This window comes from Prionailurus viverrinus, chromosome D3, assembly GCF_022837055.1.
Source record: "Prionailurus viverrinus isolate Anna chromosome D3, UM_Priviv_1.0, whole genome shotgun sequence".
Classification (NCBI taxonomy): Eukaryota; Metazoa; Chordata; class Mammalia; order Carnivora; family Felidae; genus Prionailurus; species Prionailurus viverrinus.
This window is the reverse complement of record NC_062572.1, coordinates 37363974-37390510: the sequence shown is the minus strand read 5'-3', so window position 1 is coordinate 37390510 and position 26537 is coordinate 37363974. Positions and strand designations below refer to the sequence as shown.

At 41.0% G+C, this 26537-nt stretch overlaps 1 protein-coding gene across 5 annotated transcripts in view; it reads left to right on the top strand.

Moving 5' to 3' along the window:
• Positions 1-26537, top strand: part of PTPRM (protein tyrosine phosphatase receptor type M) — a 797090-nt gene that overhangs the window by 514973 nt on the left and 255580 nt on the right. For 4 of the 5 annotated variants that reach the window (XM_047827574.1, XM_047827573.1, XM_047827572.1 and 1 more), the window contains exons 12-13: positions 12548-12821; positions 13888-13924. In XM_047827574.1, coding sequence (XP_047683530.1) covers positions 12548-12821; positions 13888-13924 — 311 coding nt within the window. Of the gene's footprint in view, positions 1-12547; positions 12822-13887; positions 13925-20479; positions 20555-26537 lie in introns of all 5 variants that reach the window. The other variant, XM_047827576.1, reaches the window with a different exon arrangement.

Genomic DNA, 26537 nt, shown 5'->3' with positions numbered 1-26537 from the left:
ATCATGCTTTTAGTAATAAAACTTCAAATCTATGTATGTATGTGCTTATATTTTTGAGAGAGCATGCACACAAGTGCGGGAGAGGGGCAGAGGGACAGAAAGGGAGAATCTTAAGCAGGCTCCATTCTCAGCTCAGAGCCCAACATGGGGCTCGATCCCATGACCCTGGGATTATGACCTGAGTTGAAATCAACAGTCAGACGCTCAACTGACTGAGGCACCCAGGCGCCCTGTAAACTTCAAATTTCTAAGCATCACTTCCCTTTAACTTTTATGCCCATATACTGTGATTATCACTTGAATAGGATCTATGTTCTAAAGGTAACCCATTTTCTGACAGTAATTTTAGGGAAGCTGTAAGAACTGTGTGTGTGGTATTAATAATACACATTCATTCTGTAAAAGCATCGAAGTTTCAGAAGACCCTTGGTTCCATCAACCACTATTGGTTAGAGTAGTTACAAATAATAGCTCTTTCCTGGGAAGGAGGGCACAAAGGTGTTCAGAATCGTAAACAATGCTGCCAACCACAGTGTGCAGTTTGACGGTCCTGGGTTTACATCCCGGTGCTTATTTGTGCCGTAACCTTAGACAAGTTGATGTAACTTTTTTGAGTCTCATGTTCCTTCCTCATCAATTAGATGTGAGTAAGAACCTACCTCAGAGGACATGCGAGAATTAATGACAGTCAGCAAAAGCACTCAGGGTGGTATCAGCACAGATGTTATCTGCTCAACATAGGAAAGCTTTACTTATTTATTATTGATGTGATTCTGGCCTCTACTCTACTGATGGCGATAACAATAACTAGATAACCTGGTGGCCCCTTTTCTTCTGCCCACATCTTGGGAAATTTGCCAGGTCCTACTGTGATATTCCTGAACCTCAGTTATGATCTGAGCAGTATGTCCTACAGGAAAAATAATTATGATAATAAAAAACGAATAATCATTGAGACTTGGAATGGTAGCTCTAATGCATCAGGCCGATGCTTGGTCCTTTATGAGGTGATTCCTAATCGTCAAGAGCAGACTTTTTGTCAGATGCCGGCATCCTTGTGCACGGGAAGAAGTGAGGTCTGTGGAGGTGAACAGCCAGCACTCTCCCCTGCACAGCATCACATGACCAGCGAAGCCATGTGAACTTCAGGCACCTGCTTCCTCCCAGGAGTCCCTCCCCCCCCCCCCCCCCGTCCCCCGTCCCCCGTCCCCTCGTCAGCCCTCAGACATCTTCCCTGCAGATTCTTTCTGGAACCAGACTGGTTACACCTTCCTTTGCATGGATGAACCACTCCACAAATTAATATCCTGTCTTCATTGTCTCTTCTAGCATTAAGAAACATTAATTACACCTTTAACTTTAAATTATGATCAATCAGAATCTTTGGGGTTTATCCCTGTTACTTAATTTTAGGAGGGTTTTTTTTCTTATTGTTTTCTTCTTCTTCTTCTTTTTTTTTTTTTTTTTTTTTTTTTTTTTGGTGAAGCCCAACTCCATTACAATTTACTCAGTGTTTAATTTTTTTTTAATGTTTATTTATTCTTGAGAGAGAGACAGAGACAGAGCATGAGTGAGGGAGGGGCAGCGAGTAAGAGGGAGACACAGAATCTGAAGCAGGCTCCAGGCCTCTGAGCCGTCAGCAAAGAGCCCCATGCGGGGCTCGAACTCACAAGTTGTGAGATTGTGACTTGAGCTGAAGTCGGAGGCTTAACCAGCTGAGCCACCCAGGCGCCCTTGATCTACTCAGTGTTTAACAGTACAGTTTCAAACACTTGAAGGACATGGATTAAACAAATTTGCTTTAGTGTATTGGATCATTGTAATCAAATTAATCAGTCTTTTTTTGTTGATGTGCATGTTCTCCTTCAGTTCCCCATTCTTAATAGTCTCCAGAGAATCAAGAAAAAATATACCATTTCTTTTAAAATGCTTATTAGTGGCTTTTTAATTGTTCCCTTTTATTTATTGAAGAAATGAGAACTGCAGGACCATCATAAACCCTCTGGGCTAAATGTTCTTTTGCCAGTGTTTGAACTTTCTGAAAGACTCTATCTGGTGCTAAAATTGTTTTAGAAAAAGAGTTCTAAATATCTGACTTCCTACCTAATTTGTTTTTTCTTTTTTCATCGGGATACCCATAGTCACAAAGACCAAAATGTCATTCACTGGTAAAACTTCAATTTTTTATTACTATGTTGGCTTGGGTTTTTTTTTTTATTACTTATTATAGCTGAGTTGCAACAGTGTGTGTTAACAAAAGGTGCTAAATCTCTTATTACCACCACTACCATCCTTCCCCCACATGATTTTAGGTGAATTTTATTGTATTAAAAAATAATACTCTGGATTCCTTTACTGCCGGGAAACAAAGATCATTTTTATTAATGTTGCTTCTAGGATGACAATGTCAGTCATCTCTTTGAAAATTCATTTTGGAAACTAAGTTTGTTCTTCAAGAACCCTTGAAAAGAAGCTTTAAAAATGGCAGGGGAAGATAATAATAATAGAGTAGATGAATTTGAGCGTTTATACAATGAAACTTAATTTAACTTTCCCTCAAACTCCATTTCAAACTTGCTTTTGTGCATGAAAATATAGTGCGTAGCTTTCCTCCCCCTATTTTTCAAATGTTCTTTTCTTCAGCATAATCTCCTCTGAAGGATTCTGTGTATTAGATCAGAGCGCCAGTCTTATTACCGGGGCCTCCAGGGCAGGTGCACCAGCGAGCCCCACCCCCGTGCTCAGCTAGGCCTTCTGCGGAGAGAGGCAGCCTGTGGACAGGGACAGCCGGAGAGGGTTCTCAGGCCCAAACTCTGCAGCCACGCCCCCCGCCAAAGCACAGCAATGCCCACCTGGAGTTACTTTGATTTGACCTGCGTGATGAAAATGGGTATCAATTGCAGTCCTAAATTTAAGACATTGTGCATCTTGTGACCTGAGGAGTGATTATACAGGGCAGGAAGAGTACTTGCAAATTTGCCTGACAGTGATTTGGAGAGAGGTAGAATGGAACAGAGCGTAGGACTGTGTGCCCATGGGCGTCTTCACCCTCCCGCCCCCAGAGAGCAGAGACCGCTAGGTGCTTGGCCCTCACCTCAGGCATCACTGGAGGCTGTGGGAGTCAAGACGAGGAACGCTGCTCGTCGTCACACCCCGAGGTGCACTTTTGCCAGGAGCTGGGCAGTACTGAAATTGTAAGGAAAGCCCTGTCACTCTGGGGGTTGCTCTTGAGGTAACTTGGGGAACCCTTGGGGCACACCGGCCAGGACTTCAGGAGGTATCAGGGCTGGGCATAGCCCACTCCCTGCAGTCTTCTGTACTCTGGATGTAGAGTCCTTGTGGGCTCTTGGAAGCTGTTGCAGGCAGTCATTAGTGAGTGTGCTGGGAAAGCTTGTTGGAACTTTGTTTGCACAAGTGGTTGGAGAGAATGGGGACTGTGTAGGGGAATCTAAAGACCTTAGCTTTTCTGTTCCCATCCCTTTATGTTTAATTTGGGAGACAGCTGGTGGCCCTAGGCAGTACCGCCGTATTTGGGTGTTAGCGGTGGGAGTGTTTGGGCGCTAGGTCCAGCCCAGATGTCCTCCATGAAGCGGATGCTCTAAGAACTGGGCATAAACATTGTCATTCCTTCCCTGTGTCCCGTTACGCTAAGGTTTGTGTACATGCTATGTGTGTGTGTGTGTGTTACGTACAAACCCATGTCAGGTGCTTGTCACAGCAGTTCTTTGTTGGAGTGACCTATTTCTGACGCCCTTAGGCTGGTCTTCAAGGACAAGGGCAGTGAGTGACCAATTCCTCCTTTTCTTCTTCCCCTGTGCCTGGCACAGTGCTTGACACATGATAAATATTGTGAAAATGGAGGGTGGAGGGCATGGAAATGAAATAATTTTCTTCTCATGTATTGATGTGGAAAGTCGCCTGATCTTGTGTCAGGGGTCATAAGATGTCAGAACTTGAAAGGACCTTCCTGGTCAGTCGGTGATTTAGTGGCAAAGCTGGACCCAGTTGCCTGTGGTATGGAGACTCTCAGTTCATTGTTCTCTCAAGGGTACCCCCTTTGGTTCACCTGCCTCGTTGATGGTGGCATTTCTGTTCCAGCTTACCTAGCCTGCAGTCTTAGAACTTCGAGGGACTGAAAGATTCCGAAACTTCTGCTTGGTTTTCGATCCTTGAGAACTTGCTTTGTTAAATCAAATCATAATACAAACATGCAGTAATGAAAACATTTAGTGTGGCTTTGGTGGCATTCAGTTTCCATTTTTATTCAAATCACTAGTGCTCTTTAAGAAAACACACCTTAATAGTAGTAGCTGACCTTGAATTATAATTTTTATAATCATATGTTTGTTATGAAATTGCGATGATTCGATTATGATTAGCTTAGGGGAAATAAAATCTGCAAAGGAAACGGCTTCATTTGTTAAAACGGGGAGAATTCTGTCTTAAAGAGGTTCCATCTAGGACTCATTTACTTGAAATGTGGTGCCTGTTGTGAAGATTAATAACAGGTGGCCTTTTACAGAGCTGCTCAGCCTGAATCTAATGTTTTAGTTTTTACTTTATTATCCCAAACCTCCATAACTAAACGATTTTTTCTTCCTGTCCTTTGTGCACGATATGGAACTGTAATCGACTTCATATTTCTCACCCAACCTTTCAGCTGTAATTAATATTTTATTGTATCAGATTTTATCACTGACTGGCAGAGCAGCAGGGTCCTGGACGCATGCTCGGGCACACTTGCACATGCATGATACACGCATGCACACACGCGCACACGCACCCACAGAACGGCGGTAACTTGCGGATGCGAGGCTCGCTCCTTATGATGAATCTTGGCTGAGAGAACATAAAATATATTTGTGGTGCCCGCAAATATTCCAAAGCAATTTATGGCCAATCTTACCTAGAAGAGAGCAGGACAAAGAGAAATTAAAGTCGCTAACGTAGAATATTCAACCCCCAGATCTATTGAGGCTGCGAGGCATGTTGCACAGTGCCCACCGTCTGTGCACAACTAGGTGCCAGTCGGCATTTCTGATTTAGTGACCAGCGCCGTGTTAGGTCAGCTACTTGCATTACGAGTGTTATGCGAAGATCTCTGAAGAATCCTAGTCATGATGATCAACACATGGGACATAGTGAACTGACCTTTTTTCCCCCTAACTTTTAACTGATGACAGTATTTTTAAAACTTAGTTTAGTTGTACTAGGCTGTTTGAATGATTAGGGTGTCATTCCAGTTAAGTGCTGACAGGTTTACGAAAAGAGAAGGACCAAACCAAGAACGGGGAGAAAATAAATTCTGTGTTCTTGCGTGGCAATAAACTTTAATCACACATTTATATTACGTGCTTTGCATAGAATTTATACTTTCCTTTTCCATCGCCCTCCCACCCTCAAAAAAAAAAATCTTCAGGAAGATAGTACTGCTAGTCTGTATTCTTTTTTTGTACATACAGAAGAGATGGTTTTACCAAAAATTGCAAATTAAACTAAAAGGCACTATGAGGTACCATGAAATGAACAATATTCGAAGTCTAAGTCTGAAATGATCAGAAGTGCAGACTTTAAAAGATTAGCAAAAGCAACAATGAAATGGATCGTTAACTTCTCTCCCTCTCTCCCCTTTCCCTCACCCTCTGTTCTGTTATCCAGTTGTATAACCCTCCAATATTTTATGCTGATAAGAAATAGAATAAGTGGATAAGAAAAATGGACTTACAGCTACGGGTTTAATCTTGAAATGCATTAAGACCCAAATTTTAAAGTCAATTTCAACTCTACAGCAGGCTTCTTCTCCTCAACGTCTTCAAAGTTAGAAAACACCAAACGTATCTCATCACATTTGAACTTTCAGGTTTAACAGAATACACGAAAGATGTTCTGATGTTCTTTTCTAGGTTATACGTCGTCGTGTGCCAGTCTATATAAATGCAGATTCCTTATTCTCCTTATAAAAGTCTTAGAGTGTTGTTGTAGAAAAGCCTCGCATAAATGAAACTTTAAATTGAATTTCATTCCAGAAGAAAGTTATGATCTAGTGATGTCACATTTTTGGCAGAATCATCTTCACTGTGGATCATGCCTTCAGATTGCAAAAGCGATAGGAAGATTTTATGTAACTTTAAATTCCAGAAGAGCGGGATAAGGATAGGCATGGTGTGACTTTAATAAACAAAAGGAGCATGAGTAATACATTAAAAGGATAATAGAATTTTAAGTCAGCCTACTAAGCTAGAAACTTCTGCTTGGTTTTCGATCCTTGAGAACTTGCTTTGTTAAATCTTTTTAGAAAAACCATTCAAAGAGTAAGATTTTCAAAGCTACTCTTTGAGATTACAATTGGGGTTGCACAGATTTTAGGAAATTCACTAGTGAAATGATGGTATTGGCACCGATGAAAAGCCTATCAGCCAGAGAGTTCTGTTGAGGTGCCATTGACCTAGGTGCCAATAATGTGTTAATTTCCATCAGCAAGACAGCAATGTGTGGCAGTTGGGCAGCAGATAGGATTTAGCTATTTTTCATTAGCGCTTGGACGTTGATAAAGGGGAATAGAAAAGAGCTGCTTGACCTTTCAGTGCTTAAATTATTAAAGAGCAAATAGATTTGAGGTCTGGATGCTTGCAAATCTAATTTCTCTTGTGGAGCCAGGATGAAAAGACATTTTGGGTTTGAAATTGCTCTAGTCAACTTAGTTCTTCCTTTAATATATCTGAAGATGACTAGATGGTAACCATTTAAAAAGTAATATGAGTGGAGTGGAGTATATAACATAACAGATCCATTGGCTATTGGCTAAAATGGGGGTCCACTAACTGAAGAGTGTGATGCTAAGTGAAATAAGCCATACAGAGAAAGACAGATACCATATGGTTTCACTCTTATGTGGATCCTGAGAAACTTAACAGAAACCCATGGGGGAGGGGAAGGAAAAAAAAAAAGAGGTTTGAGTGGGAGAGAGCCAAAGCATAAGAGACTGTTAAAAACTGAGAACAAACTGAGGGTTGATGGGGGGTGGGAGGGAGGAGAGGGTGGGTGATGGGTACTGAGGAGGGCACCTTTTGGGATGAGCACTGGGTGTTGTATGGAAACCAATTTGACAATAAATTTCATATATTGAAAAAAAATGGGGGTCCACTAAATAATCATTTAATTCTCAAGTTTTCATCTAACCCTCATAAAATTCCTGCTTGGAAAAATCAAATTTTTTTTTTTGCCCGTATTCACTTAGATGGTATTTAAATTACAAAACAAAATTTTCTCTCCTTAGGGAACGTGAAACATTGAATTGTTCAAGTTAAAGTACTGCCAGGCACATAGTAGGTGCTCAAGAACATTCCTTGAGTTAATAAATGAGTAAATGCACACACAACACTCACAACACAACACATGCACAGCAGAGTTGGGGAAAAGATGGATGGGAAGTGAGAGGTGAAGGTTTGAGAAGAGGGTAGGAAAACAGAGAGGCAGCTTTTGATTCTCTCAGGGCTCATTATTCAATTCTGAGTTATCCTGAATAAACTTACAATCTACCCCGCATTCTCTCATCGTAAAACCTGTTTCTTGATCATTTCTTCTTCTGTTAGCTCTTGGATATTCAAGAAATGAATGCAAAATAAACTTAGTATTAAATTTTAGTAAAACAGCATATTTGTGATTACCGGTGTATTTCTTCCCTACTACTATATATAATGCATATAAACTAGAAATTACTTCTGGATTATATTATGCTCCAAAAATATCTATCTCATGGCCCACTTCATTCCAAGTGTGCTGAGACACAGAGATGACTAAACTGTAGACCTTTTCCTCCAGGAACTTGAGGTTTTTGGAAGTGTTGATAAATAGACACAAATGATTATTAGTCTTTACAAGAAGTATGTTTTTGTGAGTGTGGAGCAGAGCAAGAGTACATCACAATGGGGGAGCAGATCATGAGCCCCCGACAGAGGGTTCATGAGAGGGACTCACTCTTTTTATGAGGTAGGGTCAGTCCTTTTATGAATTAGGGTCATCTGCTGAGAGCAGCAGAGTATTTCAGGGTGTTGGGGAGAACACCATTTCAGTAACAAACTTGGGTCCAGGCCAGGGCAAAGGAATAGAGGACAAGGTGTTCAACATGGTGGGACTTGGACAGTCTGGAAGCGATGGTGCTAGTCTTTCAGAGGAGTTAGACATGAAAAATGAGTGATCACTGTCACCGATGGCACCGAGGTTCCTGGTTGGGATCGAGAGCTGAACAGGACACGAGTCAGGTGCTGGCCTCCCTGCAAAGTCCAGGGATGTTCTCCCTGGAAGTTATTAATGACTCGGAGAGGGATGGGAGAATGAATTGAGGTCAAAGGTGTAATTTCCATCTGTAGCCCCATTGATGTGATAAAAGAGAAAGAATCTCTCTAACAGTACTGAAATTGATGATGGGAAGTAGGTGGGAACCAGTTTGTATGTCGGTTGTAACCGCAAAAGCGGGGCAAGATGCCTGTGGCATAGACGGTTCAAATGAGCACCTTAACCAGGACTTGTAACAGGTCGTGCTACTACTACTGCCTTGTCTGATGGTCATGAGACCACGTCCGCTACCTCATCAGCTGTGAGCCCCGGATGGAATGGGCGCTTCACCTCAGAACCTCAGTTCTTGCATCATCAAAAGGGGAAAACAAAGCCTGCATGTGCCAGACTCCCCGCCTAGCACTTCCTGTATGGAATAGTTTCTGCAACTTTTTTTCCTTCACGTGTATCTTCGCATTTCCACTTTGTCTGGTATACAGGTTTTCCAGAGTTGTTTGTAAGGTGAAATTTTGAAAATAGTGTCATGTAGCAAACAATTCGGAAAAGCTGATAAAAGGGAGCCAGTGTTAAACATCATTTTATTTAATGGAGAGTCCCTTTGGAAAGCAGTTAATTATTCCTTTGCTTTATCCATTTTTTTGAGAGTAGCTCTTGCATGCTGACTAAAATGCTGAATAAAAGTATAAAATGCACCTTATAGATCCATCTAACTCTTTCATTTCATTGGGAAAAAAAAAACAAATTAAGACCCAAAGGAGTTAATTTAAAACCCCAGTTGTTAGCAGAATTCAGATAAGAGCATAGATCAATGCACATGCCACTCTCCCCCCAGCCCTACAAAAGGCGTTTCAAGAGAACAGTCACATTTTCTCAGTGCTGTATGTATTTAGTGGCAGACTAGGTTAAACTTCTTCATGAATCAACTGTTGTCTGCATTGTGCTGTCTTTTGCTTTGACCTTGACCCCTTACTCTTGCTATTGTATGACCTGATACTCTGCTTTAGCATTTGCTACATATCCAACTACTCCAAAACTCAGCAGCTTAGAAGAACATTTCTATTTTGTGGCGATTGTGTAGGCCAGCAGAGGGTTGGCTGGGCAGTTCCTGCTTGGCGTCTCAGGATGGCCATCATCTGAAGGCTCCGCCTTCAGAGCCTTCCAAGATGGTCCACGCACATGGCTGTCAGTGATGCCAGTTGTTGCCTGGGAGTTCTTCGGGACTGCAGGGCAGAGTGCCTGCAGGTGGCCTCTCCGGTGTGGCAGGTTCAGGGTCATTGCACCATTTATGTGGTGGCTGGCTTCTTCTCCCAGAAAGCTAGCTCTCCTGGGGAACCTGGCTGAAGATGCATAGCCTTCTCTGACCAGCACCTTGAGAGTTACCGATGACCCCTTTGTTACATTCTTTTCGTTGTATGTAGTCATTAAGGTTGGCCAAGCCCATTCTTTTGTTGTTGTTGTCGTTGGACACCTAAGCACTTTATGTTTTTACTTTTATTTTTTAATATCATTTATTGTCCAATTGGCTAACATACAATGTGTAAAGTATGCTCATGGATTCTGGGGTAGTTTCCCATGGTTCATCACTTACATACAACACCCAGTGCTCATCCCAGCAAATGCTCTCCTCAATGCCCATCACCCATTTTCCCCTCCCCCCCGCCCCCCATCCACCCTCAGTTTGTTCTCTGTATTTAAGAGTCTCTTACAGTTTGTCTCCCTCCCTCTCTGTAACTATTTTTTTCCCTTCCCTTCCCCCATGGTCTTCTGTTAAGTTTCTCAAGTTCCACATGTGTGTGAAAACATGATATCTGTCCTTCTCTGACTGACTTATTTCACTCGGAATAATACCTTCCAGTTCCATCCATGTTGCTGCAAATGGCATGATTTCATTCTAGATGGGAGAAGTGTCAGAATTTGCAGATATATTTTAAATTCGCCACATCTAACTATACACGTAAGAAGTCAGGGAGAAGGGGGCAAGAAATCCGAGTCCACTTTATCTCCATATGTGTTCTTGTCTTCCCTAGAGGAAGATGCTTCCTACGTGCATTCTTTCATGTCAGACCCATCATGCACTGAGAATTACATCAGATTTGGTGGAGCAACTTAACATAACCAATAGAAAGTCTCTGATGTTAGGAGGTTAGGAAGCAAGAGTCATATTTCTTGTTTTTATTTATTTATGTTCACACCACACTCAGAATTCGCATTATCATTACACTGTGAACCTACTGTACCACCTGTCTACTGAGCAATCATTCTGATGTTCTACAACAATTGATTTTTCTTTGGGCAAGATTACAAACCGAACAGCAGCTGCTGGATTGCATTCCTGTAGTAGAACGTGCTAAGTGGTTGTACTCCCAGAAATAGGTGATTTCACTGAATGCACATTCAGAGGACACAAGGGCGAGACCCAAAGAGGGGCCTCCCCAGGCCGCTGGGGATGGTAGGCTCCTCTCACCGGTTCTTCTTCAGCATTAAGGAGTCCCAGTGTGAGCAACTCTAGGATTGCAACATCGTTCCGGAGAGAGTCCCGGTGCTTTTCTGATACAGTGAGAAAAAGATGCATTTCCTTGCCAATCTATTCTGGATTCAGTTCTTTTTTTAAATTTTTTTTTCAACGTTTATTTATTTTTGGGACAGAGAGAGACAGAGCATGAACGGGGGAGGGGCAGAGAGAGAGGGAGACACAGAATCGGAAACAAGCTCCAGGCTCTGAGCCATCAGCCCAGAGCCCGACGCGGGGCTCGAACTCACGGACCGCGAGATCGTGACCTGGCTGAAGTCGGACGCTTAACCGACTGTGCCACCCAGGCGCCCCTGGATTCAGTTCTTGAAAGCTGCTGGCAAGAGTTAGTTTTTCTCAGTATCAGAAACTCTTTTTCCCCACCCAAACTACACAAATGTTCATCATGCCCTTAAAATATATATCTTCACAGAAACACCCGTCTCTTCAAAGTTGGTCTCATTCTCCTGTGGTTACTTCAAAATTCAGGCATTGGTAGGGGGCAGGGAGGAAGGTGGGTAGGTGCTGGAACTCCTGTCCATACAGGCATCTACAGAGGATGCCATCCCCATCTAATCTTTATATGTAATTCAAATAACCCAGTTCAGGATCCAAGGCCTTGGCATCTAAAATTCCAGTCTGTTTTCTCAGATCTTCTTATGTCCTCTCTTTCCACTGATCTGATATGGTGAGGGGCAAAAGAATGTAGGAGAATATGGGTCATTAAACCTTGCTCAACGTGAATCGCTATATACTGTGTTTTGTGACTTGTTAAAATGTCACATGCATTCCTTCAGATGTCATTGAAGAAAATAATATGTTGCCTTTTTAATTTTTTTTTAATTTTTTAATGTTTACTTGGTTTTGAGAGAGAGAGCGCGCGCAAAAACGAGCTAGAGCAGGGGAGGGGCAGAGGGAGAGGGAGACACAGAATCCGAAGCAGGCTCTGAGCTATCAGCACAGAGCCCTGCATGTGGCTCGAACTCACGAAGCATGAGATCATAACCTGAGCTGAAGTCAGATGCTCAACCGACTGAGCCACCCAGCCGCCCCTACATTGCCTTTTTAAAAATAAACTTACAGTTAATATAATTTCATTTGTTAGGTAAACTGAGTTAATTTTCTATAAATTCATCTTCGGTTACATGTGAGAAAAACATTATTTTAGTGTCTGCCTCATATAAATAGCAGAGATTGTTATACATGTGTATAAATTGTAGTTTTGGTGAATTTTGTTCCCCCTCAACCACATTGTATTATTGGGGGTGAGAGAGCTATTTTTTTTAAGATTTTTAACTTTTTTATTTTTGAGAGAGAAAGCATGCTCACAAGCAGGGGAGGGGTAGAGGGCGAGAGACAGAGAGAGAGAGAGAGACAGAGAGAGAGAGAGACAGAGAGAGACAGAGAGAGAGAATCTTGAGCAGGCGCGGAGCCCGATGTGGGGCTCAATCCCACCACCCTGGGATCTTGACCTGAGCCGAAATCAAGAGTCAGACGCTCAACTGACTGAGCCATCCAGGCGCCCCTGGGGTGAGAGAGTTCTGTGGGAGAATATTAAGCCCCTTCCTTCTCTTTCATTGAGCAAGTGTTAAGGGAGGATCTGTTATGTACTTAGTACTCCTTACTGACTAAATCCAGTGCATTCTTTATTTTGGATATCCTGCAGGTCCATGCAGTTGAAATCAAAGGGAATCAGCTCAATCATCATAAAATATCACTGACAATACTTTTTTTCCTCCCTAGTGTCTATCAAGTAGTTGTTGAGGAAGAACGACCTCGAAGAACTAAAAAGACAACCGAAATCTTAAAGTGTTACCCCGTGCCAATTCACTTCCAGAATGCATCAATTCTGAACTCACAGTATTACTTTGCTGCAGAATTCCCAGCAAACAGTCTCCAAGCTGCTCAGCCTTTTACTATTGGTGATAATAAGACATACAACGGATACTGGAACACTCCCCTTCTCCCCCATAAAAGCTACAGAATTTATTTCCAAGCTGCTAGTAGAGCCAATGGGGTAAGTTTTATAGCTGGCTGTTTACCTAGGCTATTTAGGGTTATTAATGTGAACATAGATTAAGGACGATAGTGGTAAGAAATAAAGTCATGCTTTTGTGTGTGTGTTTACTTGGAACAAATGTACGTGGTTTTTTTTCTTTGTAAACTTATTTTCACCTAGAGAAATTTATGGAAAGAAATGAATAAATTGGTATTCGTTTTGGTAGGGAGAATATGTTGTCAGCGTGATGGTTTTTATTTTCAGTTTTTACTTGGTACCAAAAGTTGGCTAGCAATTCTGCTTTGCTTACTATTTTACAGGGAAGTAGTATAGCTACAACACATACATTCAGCTCATTTAAAATTTTGTGAGATATACAACATCTGTCTTTCTAGCATATTCTGTCCCATTTCTTTGGTTTCAGAAGAGTTTATGCTTCCTATAGCTGTAACTAAATTAGGTATCTTTTTTTTTTTTTGAGACAGAGAGAGAGAGAGAGAGAGAGAGAGAGAGAGAAAGCAGCTTTAGAAAGATTAGATGAAAGCAAAATAAAAACTATGGAGTCGTTCCTGAATTCTTTCCCCCTTTCTGTTCAGACCGACCCAGAACTCTGGTAAGATATTAAAATCTCCTTAGAAAGAAATGGGAATTTTCTGGACACCATGCTGGTTTCCCTCCTTCACAGCATGGGTCTAAGTATCATTGACTTGACTTTTGCCAGTGAAAAGGGGGGAAATCCAGGACCAGAGTTCTTCTTCAGTAGTATCTGCACAGAGTGAGCAAGGGTCTGGAGAAGACAGGGCCCCCAGGCAGAGACATTGTGTGTGTAGCTCCTCATTTGTCACCCACGCCAGAAATGCCCATGGCCACCAGCTCCAGAGCCAGAAAATGTATCTGAGCATGGTACAAGGAGTGATCATCGTGTGAGCCTGTATCTAAGTGCAATTCATCATTGTGTGATTAACACCACACTCAGAACAATGAGCTCTTTTCTTATCAGCATTTAAATAGAACTACAGATATTTTTATTTGTTTTAAATAAAGCACGAATAGTGACTTTTTCCCCCCTCTTTATTTGACACAGGAAACCAAAATAGACTGTGTCCGAGTGGCCACAAAAGGTAGGTTGAAATTGTGGGATGCTCTCCCAGTTTATGTCCTTTAAATTTTTAGATGGTATTTCGGAACTTCTTGTAAGGTTAACTTCGTTGAAATAGGCGTGTCTATCTGTGGGTGCATGTATTAGAGTCTTAGCAGTTAATACTATTTCATGCCAATACTTTTTTTAAATAAGGAGTCGTGTTACTGCGTTCCAAGGAGTTTTCAGTGGTTAGCCTTTTCGAAATTCTTTAAAATAAAATTAATGTTTATGTGCTTTCGGTACATGTTTTTTAAACCATAGTAGCATATGCAGTAGTCCTGTGACTAATGAATCTTCATATGCAAAGTAGGAAAATACTGCCTGCTGTTTTTAAGCAAGCACCTAGTGATAAGAGCTCTCCCAAATGGAGTCTGCATGGGCTTTTTTCACGGAACACGGGGCAATTAAACCCAGTAACTGGGTGATTTTAGTGGAATTTCTGTTTCCCAGACCTGGTTAAAATCCTGGGAAAATGTGATCAAGGACAAGATGTAGAAGTGGCTGGGGTTGAACCGTCATAAGCTCACCACACACAGCCTCCTAAAGAACCAAGTACGGTTGTATGTGCACACACGAGCTGTGATGTCATCTTGTTCACCTTGGAGTGTGATCTTAACCAGGGCATGGGAAATGTATGAGACAATGCTTTGAGACATATAAAATCCCACATTAAAATGAGGCATTATAAATTAACACCTGTAGTTAAGTATACCCTCTCAGACCATCACAAGTGACCCATGACCATGAACTTATCATGTATGACTCAATTTAGAAATGATGGCACGAAGGCATCCTTGGGTCTGTCACACTAGATGTAGTCAGGCCAGAGACAGTCACCTGAGTTCTGTTGGGTAGAAATACCTTGTTATTTCATTGTTTCCCTTGCAGGGAGTATAGTTTGATATATCATGGACATCCATCTGCATGTTCAAAATTCACATTGAATTCTAATTTCATGAAGATCCAGGACCTTTTTATTCCATTAGCTCCACAAATATTTCTTGGTTTCATGGTCTGTGCCAAACACTGCCAGGTGCTCATGGGCTCATGTTCTAGTTCTAAGAATCTGTTTGTATTGATTTTGAAACATTTGGTTTTGTAGTATCATATTTTTCTTGATTAAGTGCCTTTATTTCTAGGGATAAATTAACAATAAATGAAATTACAGAGATTGGTGTATTTCATAAACTGTAATACGATCTTAGCTATTAATTACTCAGGATTATGAAGCCCTTGAATGAGGTATCAATGCTCTTAGGCCTCCATCCAGACCACCACCCGTGCTCCAGTTGTTGTACTGAATTCGCCTTACCCTCAAGGTCTGAAAGAGTAAATCCGCTTCCGCAGTGCCTAATTTATAATGCCTTCCACTGAAATCGCAGCTAAAATGTTTGAAAGCACTTTCATACATGTCTCACCTAGTTCTTCAACATTACTGTGAGAAAGGAGGCAGGTATTTCTGTTTTTATTTTCTAAATGAAGAAAATGCATATTTTTAGAGGTGAATTGACTTACCAGGGTCACTCAGCTGATAATCTGTGGGTCAAGGCTTAATCCTGAACCTTTGAACTCCTACCCACAGTGTTTCCTCTGTATTTCACGGCTTTTCACCCAGCAGATCCTCAGACCAACTATAGTATTGCATTGTATAAGTATCTGCTCTCGCCTTTATTAAAATTGAGTCCCTGCCTAATTCACTCTGAAAGCAATGAAATTTGTCATCACGTTCATTTACATAGCTAAATAATTATATAAATAACACCCTCGTAGATATGGAAATCTGACGTTGGCTGTTTTCACAATAGATTGAATTAGATGGTGATTTGGATCATTTTCTTCCATCAGCTAGATTTAATCAATATTGTAATTTGTTTTTCAATTCACCAAAGGATGATTAGGCAATCGGATGACCTGATTGACTGAATATTCCCCACTCATATTTTCTAAGTCATTTGCAAACGTTTATTTAGCCACAAACTCTATCCAAATAAACTCTATTGGGGAAAGAGGGAAACCAGTGTTAATAGTCACTATGTAACATTGTCCTTCCATTCGTAAAAGCTTAGTATAGGAGGTAACCTTGGGAGATATTCTCCTTGCAGGTTAAATCTGCACTCTCTGGTCTTATTTAATTCTATTATGTTCTACGTGTACAGATTCAGTGAACTTCCTTTATAGCGCAGTCTAATGTTTCACCACTGCTACAGTCAGATAATTTTTCTTTATTCATGCTAAAAGCTCTTTCAGTGGTGCAGGAAGCCATTCCATCTTGACTACGTAGTCAAAACAGAGAAATAGGCAGTTCTAATAACTTTATTGGTTCCCTGCAGGAAGGATGCTTGCAATTGAAAAAAGTTCAAACTTTCTGTGTTTTGGCCACATATTGCTGACAGTGTGGTGGCTTAATTGCATTTGCAGGCATGAAGCCACACTCCTAAGCAGCATTTTGAATTTACAGAGATGTTGATGTTCTCATGAAACAACTGTTGACAAGTATCTTTATAGAGAAAGTATGGAGGTGGATTTGTTTTCACAGGAAGCTAGTTTGTAATTTCAAGTATGGGTATGTCTCTTAAAGATATATTTCATACTCTTTATAAATTTAATGTTGTGATTATTTTAATCCTATTCCAAGAGTATATTTTGACACTAATATAAAGCCTTATAAAAATTAGACATGGGGGAAAAACCTAAGGTATGTTCTTACCTATCTCCCAATGTGTGGGGGATTGCCTGTATTTTCCTGTATCCTTTCATTTATATATCTAGATTCCTCATAGGTATATGTGACTGTATTTTGATTGTTGGCTATAGGCAAACTCGTCACAGAATATTCTGTCTCTTCAGTTAAAAGATAAAGACACCATACAGCTATAGGATATGCATAATGTTTGGATGTTACCCTCAACCTGTATGGTGGAGTTAACAGAATAGCTTTTAACTGTTTTTAGATCCTCTTAGTTTTATTTTGGTTTTTAATCACATTCACATTTTTATAGTTGGATTCTTTTCAAGACCACCTGGTCCGACTGTGTCTTAGCAGTTAGTATATGGGTTTTCTTTGACTTTTGCATACCTAACGGCTGCCTCGCGGTCAGTAGAAGGGCTAAAGCTCCTTTTATGCTAGTTCTGGAAGGCCTTGTTGATTATCAATTCTAAATGGACAGGATACACTTAAATATCAAAACCTTTCTTGTTAGTAAATTAGATTTCTCATATTAAATGAGGCACATTCTTTCCAATTGATACAGTAATCAATTTAAACGGCATATTTTGCATCGATCTTCCATACAATAATATTTTCCATAACACGATGCCAGTAATCTTTCTCCTAGACAGTGTAGTCATTTGGCATCTTCCTTGTTACACGTTCATTTTAAAACATTTGTGAGCGCCTACTAAAAGTTAGGCATAGTATAATCTGTGAGACTTCTTAGGTACATAAATATATCACTTTTAAGTTTTTGAGGATTTTGAGTTCGTAAACGTTTGGGGGTTTTTTTGTTGTTGTTGTTTGTTTGTTTTTAGTGCATGGGGGCTGGAGTCAGATGTGTGTACTTATTCCTTTGTTTGCTATGATTTGGCTGACGGTAGGGTAACTAGAAATCAAAACAAAAACCTCATGAAAACACATGCTAGATTCTTTCCAAAAGCATTATAGGAGTTACACTGTAAGTCTTAAACAGAAAGAATACAAACTATTATTCTAGTGTCATATTTTAAGGTGAATTTTTTGTGCAAAATACGCTTCACTGTTTTTAAGCTCAGTAATTTATTTAACTTACATTTGTACTCCAATGCGCATATACTTTGCTGGAAGACCTTCAGAAAACTTTGAAGGACTTCCATTGTCCCAATACAGTTTCTAACTAGACTCAGAAATTTGAATGTTTCTTTTTTTAATCACTAGGCTCTTTGAGAAGTTTCTCTACACTGTTTTCCTGTTCACGGTTTTGTTCAAAGAAATACCATCGTTTCTAGGCCACAATGCTCACAGAACGAAAGCACACCGATAAAAGAGCTGAAAAGAATGTTGACATGCACAGCTAATTAAGATTCCTTTTAATTGTTCATATTCAATACACGAGAAAACAAATTATATAGTAAGACCACTCATCTATGCAAATCTTCTATCATTTAGCTATGGATTTAGAAATAGAAATATAGATATGATCTACATTTGTCATTCAACATTTTAGAGAGAAAGTCTTTTCTTTGCTTGATCTGAAATGGTCTTCCTAATATACATCATGAATATAGCCAGGCCCCTGAGAAGTTACCAAGGAAAAAAAACCTGTTTAACTTTGTTCAACGCTATGTTTCCCAAATATTTGACCCAAACTCAATTTTCCAAGGAACACGAAAGTCACGCAAAAGAGTTTGGTAAATACTGGTTCATCAGATTCCACAAGACCCCACTGCATGCAACTGAAATGGTACTTTGTAAGTCTGATATACTTTTTACTCTTCCATACATACTTTTGGACCCAAAAGAGACCCTGAATTTATCAACTATTAGATACTGTCTTCATAGCATAGGATTGGAATATCTGGCTTTATTTTACCAAATTTCGCAATATTCTCTTTCGTAATACAATGTAATTGACCTTTTAAGACAGAGGGTAGCAAATTTTTATGTAAAAGGAAGATGGTAAATATGTTAGGCTCTGTGAGCCATGTGATTTCTGCCACAGCCACTCAGCTCTACCATTGCTGTGCAAGAGCAGCCGTGGGTGATGTGTGCACAGTTAAGTCTGACTGTGTTCCAATAAAACTTTATTTGCAAAAGTAGGCGGTGGCCTGGCTGACTCCTATTTTAAGGAAATTTGTAGCAGACTCAAGTTTTGTCCTTGTAACTAAAAATAATAGTCACAAATGGACACTTTACCATGCAGAACCTAGAGATCATATAAAAATCCCTCCTGATACCTATCATGTACTTTTTCTATGGGGGCTTTGAGCCTCTGACCGCAATTTGCCCTTCATTTAGTTGTGAAGACATGGCTGCCCAACCTCGCCATTTTCAAGTAACTTTGCGTCCATGTTGTTTACCTTTTTCAGTATTGGATAGGTGCTCTGTTTCTGATAAGACATTATAGTTTTTTCTCAAAAAGCAGAGTAGGTCACATTCTCCTGTGAGTAACAGGACACCACACAGGAACTTTGGTTGGACAACAGTCTGTGACCCAGCAAATGTTTTATGTATAAACTTGGTACCGACCCTGTAACAAGGCTTAGAAATAACATTTTACTGTTTACAGTGTGCCATCTCAGTATGCAAAACTGCATACTCTATCCTATCGAGAAAATTATCTCCGTAGTACCCTGGGGTTTCTCCACTTTCTGACCCAACTGGTAGTTTATTCATCTCACTTAGCAAGAGTAGAAAGTTTTCATTAATAACGTGTGAAAGACGATTATCCCACTCTTGAACCCAGTTGCTACAATTGTCTAGTTACAAGAAGCAGCACCGTTTGAATGGTGCAGAGGGATATTTCAAAATATTATGCAGCAGCAGTTTTGGGTTTAATTGTCTGCAGATGGTAGATGATCTATTTTCCTTACTCGCTGCCACATTTCTAATAGCACCCAGGCTGTTCCATGTAAATTAGTAATCTTTCATGTAAGCCTGTCCTTAATTTTCCAATATTTTTTCTTTGCATCATTTTCCAGCTGTATCATGTTAGAACTGACGTTTTAATTTTCTATTTTTTTCCCCGATATCTGTGTGTCATGAATGTTAACCATTTAAACACAACTGCTGAGCTGTGCAGCCAAACCAAGAAGCTCGACTGGTCTGCCTCCAGAATCTTAATCGTGTCTGTGGTCACATGTTAACCATGACGACTACAGCAAAGGCAGTTATTAGTTTTTGTTTTTTGAACCGACCAATGCTTTGAGGTGCATTTTTCCCCAGTCCCTTAATGTGACAAAATAAGGTTGCTAAATGGAAACATTCTCCGTGAAATTTAGTTATCAGAGAAATCCCTCTGTAGAAAAATGTCTTTAATGAAAGAAGATCATGTTCTCCACAAAGGTGATTTTAGCAAGAAGAGAAAATATTGTGACTTCAGCAGCAGAATTTCAAGTAACCTAATAAATTTTAAAAACCTAAAGTTTGGATCATCAGAATTAGCAGCGAATCACTTATACACCACACTCAACAGCACTTGGAAACACTGTTCAGTCTAGAGCCTTATTTAGAGCGTATGTTTTGTTTTTACTACCCGCCCCCGCCCCCCCCCCCCCCATCTTCGGTTGACCTACCCAAAATATCAGCCAAAGCTTGCAACTGTGTCATAGTTAGAAATCTAACTGCCTGACAAAAACTTGTTTAAGGGAAAAGAATCCAGAAAATTCAACACTTTGCTATGTTTTTTTTTTTTTTCTTTTTTCTTTTCTTCTCTTTTTGTTGTTGTTGGAACAAAGTTGAGACAATGTGATATACTGATCGAGATTCTCCTTGCTAGCCTAGCTTCAGTCTGGCTTTTTCTTCCCTCATGCATGCTGACCTGGGAATCTTCCTTTGCCATAGCTGCGATAATCGTGACTCAGCTTACAACACCTTACATTCGCATCGCCCCTGCCGCAGGCGACGACCAGCTGACAGGTCAGATGTTCAAGTATAGATGAGTCATCTTGCCCATTTCCTGCTCATTTTTCTCAGCTTTGTTTCCCCTCTACATTTCCTCCTCTGCTTAAGGCTTGTTTACAATGTGTCAGGCTCTTGGTACAGACCTGTGCCCGCATTAAATGAAGTGATGTGCTTGGCCTCTTCTGTGTGTGCACATTGATACCCATGCATTAAGCACAACGCCACTGCATGTTCTCATTGTGTGTTTGTCTGTCGGTGTGTTCCTTTCCAGCCTAATGTTGTACAGAATGAAATTTGCTGGACTTGCGATAGCAATGCCATCAAACAGGATTTCCATCAGAGTACATAAAGATGTCTGCCCAGTTATGCAGATTCACCTAGAAAGGCCCTGTGGTGTCAGGGTGAGCGAGCTTTACTTCCCACCTCGTAGGGTCTCGTGTGCACACGCACGGAGCCATACACAGTCCTGAGATGCAGCCACCCAGAGCCGTTTGGGGTGACGCTGTTCAAACAGCTTTGCGTGTACGTACAACTGGAGCAGAGCTGTCTACATTCCTTATAGAGCCTTGTTTCAAAGTGTTTATATAGAGCAGTGGTACATCTGCCAGTCAAATGCATTGAATAATTTAGGGAAGTTTTTAGAAAAGAGTCATGGAGTTAAACTGTGTGCTTCTATATAGAAGAAGCAGCACACAGAAAGAGAACGTAGCCAAGAGAAATTAGCTTGTCCGTCCCGTACTCTCTCTAAAGGTGTATGGACATCAGCATAAACTCCTATAGGAAAAGAGTCCAGTAAATGACTCCAGATGGAAGGTGAGTGGTCAGAGAACCCCAGGAGACAAATTTTTGTCCTGCAGTAAAAGCAAGCCATTGTCAAGATTTGTAACATAATTGCGTGGGCAGGATTCAAATTGTGGTTTCAGAGACATCATCAACATTGTAGTTTATGGCATGTAGTATAGGCATGGTTAAAACTCAGCTGTTTTCCATAGAATTTCCACTCCAGCAATTGTTTTGAGTGTATGAAACAAGGGAATATCCTTTAACATTTAAGAAAATAAAAAAGTATAGCTTAACTCATGGTAAGAATTCACAAATGTTTACGTTGTCCTGTGAGCTTGTTATTTTGGAAAAATAAAAGCAACTGAGACTCAGCAAATTTACAGACTGATTTTTGGAAGGTAACGGAATGGAGGCTAATTCTACTTCTTTCCCTACTGGAATTCCACACATATTTTCAGTCCTCTGTTTCGGGGCCTAAAAGCTATAAGGTTATTGTTGATAGTTCTGCTTCTCTTTGTTTTCAAGGTTCTTGTAAGCATATTGCTTTTACGGGTTGAAGTTCTGCTTGTTACAGACCCTTTCTTATCCTGAACTTCTGAAGTTCTCTTCCCAACAGTAGAAGTACTTACAGAGTAGTGTAGCATCTTTCTTAAGTCCTCTGTTTTAAAACCTTCGTATTTAAGGACTGGCCCATGGCCCATGGTCGGGTTAGGTGTCCATCTTGAAAGTAACCTTCAAGTCTGACTACCAGCTGAGTCTGAACTGGCCCTGTGGTTGTAGCAAACCAATAAAATGGCCCCACTATCCGAAAACAAGTGCTTATGGGCAATGTAGTTCAATAGCCCCCTTCTAAGGCTTTAGCTGTATCTACAACCTTCATATTAAGCATGCTGTTTACTAGGCAGTGAAGTAAGTGAAACTTCTGAACATAGATTTCTCTCCAAAACTTGCATAAGTAAGAAGATAGCTCATAAATCAGCCTCCTTCACGGTGCTTTCAGATCCCGGGTATCTTGTTATTTGGGAACTAGTCTGTGAAGGACACATACATTGCTCGAGTGTATGGCCGCCATTCTTTTAAGGGCTGCAGGCGATCTCCATCATTTACTTTGGTTTATTAGGGATTAAAATGATGGAGTGTTAGAATAAGCCTCAAAAAAAAAAAAAAGTAAAAAAAAAAAAAAACAACCAAAAAACTACTCCTGATCTTTTTTTAGTATTTACTGCTTGTTTTAATGATGGGTAATCTTACCCAGATAAATTCAAAATCAAGTAATATTTCTTTTGCATTTTCCATTTGCATCAGCCATCAACTGTGATAGCAGTAACACTGTCTTTTTTAATAGATTTATTCATGAGTCATACTGCAAGCTTGAGACTTAATGCATTCAATCACTTAGCTGACATTTATTGAGCACCCTCTGTGTGCCAAGATATAGATCTACTAAGTCTTTTAAAGAGTTTTACTTTGTGTGGTTGCCCAGGCTCTTGGCATCAGGCATTTTGCATCAGTTACATCATAACCTACGTACCCACATGTTCTTAGGAATGGAAAATCACTATCATGCTGGTCATTTAGCAGTTAGGAAAGGACAATAGTTTGGTAACTAATGGGCAGACAGGACACGTATTTCAAAACCTTTCTCATCGTGTGCAGCAGCTTGGGAAATGGTCAGTGGGACGATTCTGAACATTGCACATCTGTGACCGATTGGCCAGTTGTGGTTTTGTTTATTAGATCAATATGGTGCCTTCCAGAAGCCAACAGGAGATGCATGAGGGATACATTGTGAAGTGCCCTCAGCAGTGTTTTTGTTCATTTTGTTTTAATTGTGCTGACCTCCTACTCCTACAAGTGCTGTTCAAGGCTGTACTTACACTAGGAAGCTCTGATGAGATTGTCCTCCACAGCATAGTTCCTTTGTCCCAGAATGTGGCACATGCTGCTTGGGCTTTCCTTGGCCCAGATGGGACCTCACTCGCTCGTCTAACACCAAAGTAAACAAGCATCCTGGTGACCTGGTGTCCATGCCAGGACTTCCGGACACAGCAAAATGCTCGTGAATACTAGCTGATCTGATTCACTGAACGAAGGCAGATCAGGCTGCAGAATGCTGAGGTGTCTGATGAGCAGGCCTGTCATTGCACTGGGGAGTGTTTCTGAAATTTTTTGTCTTCAATCAACAGTGAACTACATCATTATCCAATATACACACATACACATACACAGAAGTTTAACTGAAGAGAAAGCATTGGAAACCTCACTGCCAAGACTACATGCTGAATAAGACGCTCTCTGATTCGTTCCATTCTGTTCCATTTCATTCTTTAAAAAATTCCAGTCACTACCTACTAAACTGATTTCATGTCCCACTATTGAGTTGCAACCCACAGATTTTAAAAAATGCTTTATTAAACCACTGGATATTAGAGATTATGAAAGGAAACGATATATAACTGGAATAAAGGTCCCATCTACCTCAAAAGCACTCTAAAGAGTGCACATAGAAAAAGTTCTAGAAATTGGAAATGGTTCTGGTTTCTACTTTGTTCCCTTTACTATGTGATTAATTGTCTGTAATAATAGAAGTGCTTTAGGAAGAAAATTAAAAGCTGTACATGCTAGAAATTTCTCTTTAAGATTTTTTAGTTAATTTTATAAATATCTCTAGGCTGTTTATTTTATATTAAGATATTTCTGTTTATGATTTAATAACCCAGCTAGCTCTGAAATGCTGTGGAGAATGTTTTCCTTAAACAAATTTTTTATCATCCCATTTGGTTAACCCATACATCTAATATGATAAGATCTGTATCCTAGAATATTTATAAACAAAGTGGCTTCTGGGATTCAAGTACAAATCAGATATATCAGAGCATGTAGAATTACTTGCTAGATATAATTAGTACTAAAAAAAAATAGAGAACTAGCCAAAGACTATTCCCACAAAGTTCCAAGTTTTAAAAAAGATATATGTAGCATATCTGTATTGTCAAAGATAAATACAGCTGGACATTAAAGCTGTAAAAACAAATTTTATTCAGTAACTCCTGACTATAGGGGATAGAGGTGGGCTCCATTTTGATTTGTGCAGAGTGGACTGACTTTTTTTTTTAAGTTTATTTATTTTGAGAGAGAGAGAGAGAGAGAGAGAGAGAGAGAGAGAGTCGAGGGGGGAGCAAGCAGAAGAGAGGCAGAGAGAGAGAGAGAGGGAGAGAGAATGCCAAACAGGCTCCGTTCTGTCAGTGCAGAGCTGAAGTGGGGCTCAAACTTATGAACCATGAGATCATGACCTGAGTGGAAATCAAGAGTCGGACGCTTAACCAACTGAGCCACCCAGGCTCCCTGAGGGGCTGGCATTTTAAAGGGAGAATGAAGGGGGGATGTGAGCTGGGGCTCAGTAGAGTCAGTGTAGTGAAAAATTATAAAAAGCAGGAAGGGTGTATTGGTCCAGGAGGCACCCATCTGGTTGGCCAACTGGCACTTATCAATGTCAAGCTGCTTCCCTCTCCTCCACCCCCGCGGCTGGGACACAGGAGCCCTGTGTTCAGGTGTCACTGGAACAAACCATCATTTCTTCGGGCAGCCTTCAGTTTTCTCAGGCAGGCACTTTAAGGGACATGGGTCACCTAGGTATGCAGCCTTGAGCAGTTAGAAAACCATCAGTGTTTGCTCAAGTCTTACAGGCCAAGATGAGGCCTAGGGGAGGAAGGGCTCAGAGGAGCCTGGCTGGCATTTGGTCAGAGAGAGAATCTTTGCCAATGTCATCTTTGCCAATTTGGTCACAGAGAGAATCTTTGCAAAGCGATCATGAAATAAATCCCAAGGAATTTCTTTTTCTCCCTAATGTGGCTCTTAAAGCAAGAGTTTTAGGGGTGCCTGGGTGGCTCAGTCAGTTAAGCGGCCAACTTCGGCTCAGGTCATGATCTCACAGTTTGTGGGTTCAAGCCCTGCATTGGGCTCTGTGCTGACAGCTTGCTCAGAGCCTGGAGCCTGCTTTGGATTCTGTGTCTCCCTTTCTCTTGGACCTTTCCCTGCTCATGCTTTGTCTCTTTCTGTCTCAAAAATATATACAACATAAAAAAAATTAAAGCAAATAGAGTTGTTTTTTTTTTTAATGTAAAATATAAAACATGGAAGTCACTGAACTAGATCCCCGCTGAGGAAGTCAAGCAACTGAGCATATTCAGAGAAGCTCCTGTGGTTTGGACCCTGTGCTAGAAACCTCCACAGGCATTATTTTGCTAAGTCCTCACAATGGCCACCTGAGAGAACATCATCACACTTTTCAGTTGAGAAAAGTAAGCTCAAAGGCATTAGATTCAAGTACACAGGCCTCAGAGCACTGATACGCAGGGAAGTCAGGGACAGAACTCTGATCCCAGCCTTTGTGACTTGAGCCCTGGGCTCCTTTGACCTCAGTGTCTGTTTGAACTTCTCCCTTTTTGCCCCGTGTTCTCGTCTCTCCCCTCCTGAGCCCTTCAGGCCTCACCTGCTCCCCCACCCCCAGCCTTGACACCCCATGAAGCCCTTTAAGTTGGGTTCTCACTGACACCTGGGCCCTCCTGGCCCCTTGCTCCCTTGTCCCCACCACACATCACACTAACCCCAGCCTGAGAAAATCTCATTGCCTGCTTTCTTGGCTCCTGGTTTCATACTTCCGGGTGTTATTTGACAACCAGCAGAGGTTAATTCAACTAGAGGTATGTTGAATCCCGCCTTGATATGTTCTGCTGATCAGTGAATGTCCCCTGCACACTCAATGGTAGCGCTCCCACCCAGCGGTTCCCTCAGCCTGAGCCCTAAGCTGGCTTGGTCAGGCCTCCCCTCCCATCGCTGTGCCCACTCTCCTGGGCGGGCAGCTCTTTGCCAACCATGGCACTTTAGGCCTGCCCTTTACCCCTGGGGGTCCTAGCCATTGGGTCACAGAGAAGGACACCTTTTCCTTAGGAACAGAAACCAAAAGTGAGGTTCACCAGCAACAGCCCAAGGAAATTTCTCAGACTCTCGCTGAGGAGCGGGCCTATGGCAAATACCATCTTTGCAGAACACAAGTGTGTCCCTCCATCTTTACAAAGAATGAAGGAGGGTGCTAAATTCTGTATGTCTCAGCCTATGGGTTTTGAGCTCGAGTCAAGGGCTGACTCAGATGGAAGCCTAAGTGAGGACCTAAGTTTGGTGGTGGCTCTGTGGGGGGAGGTACAATGGAAAAAAA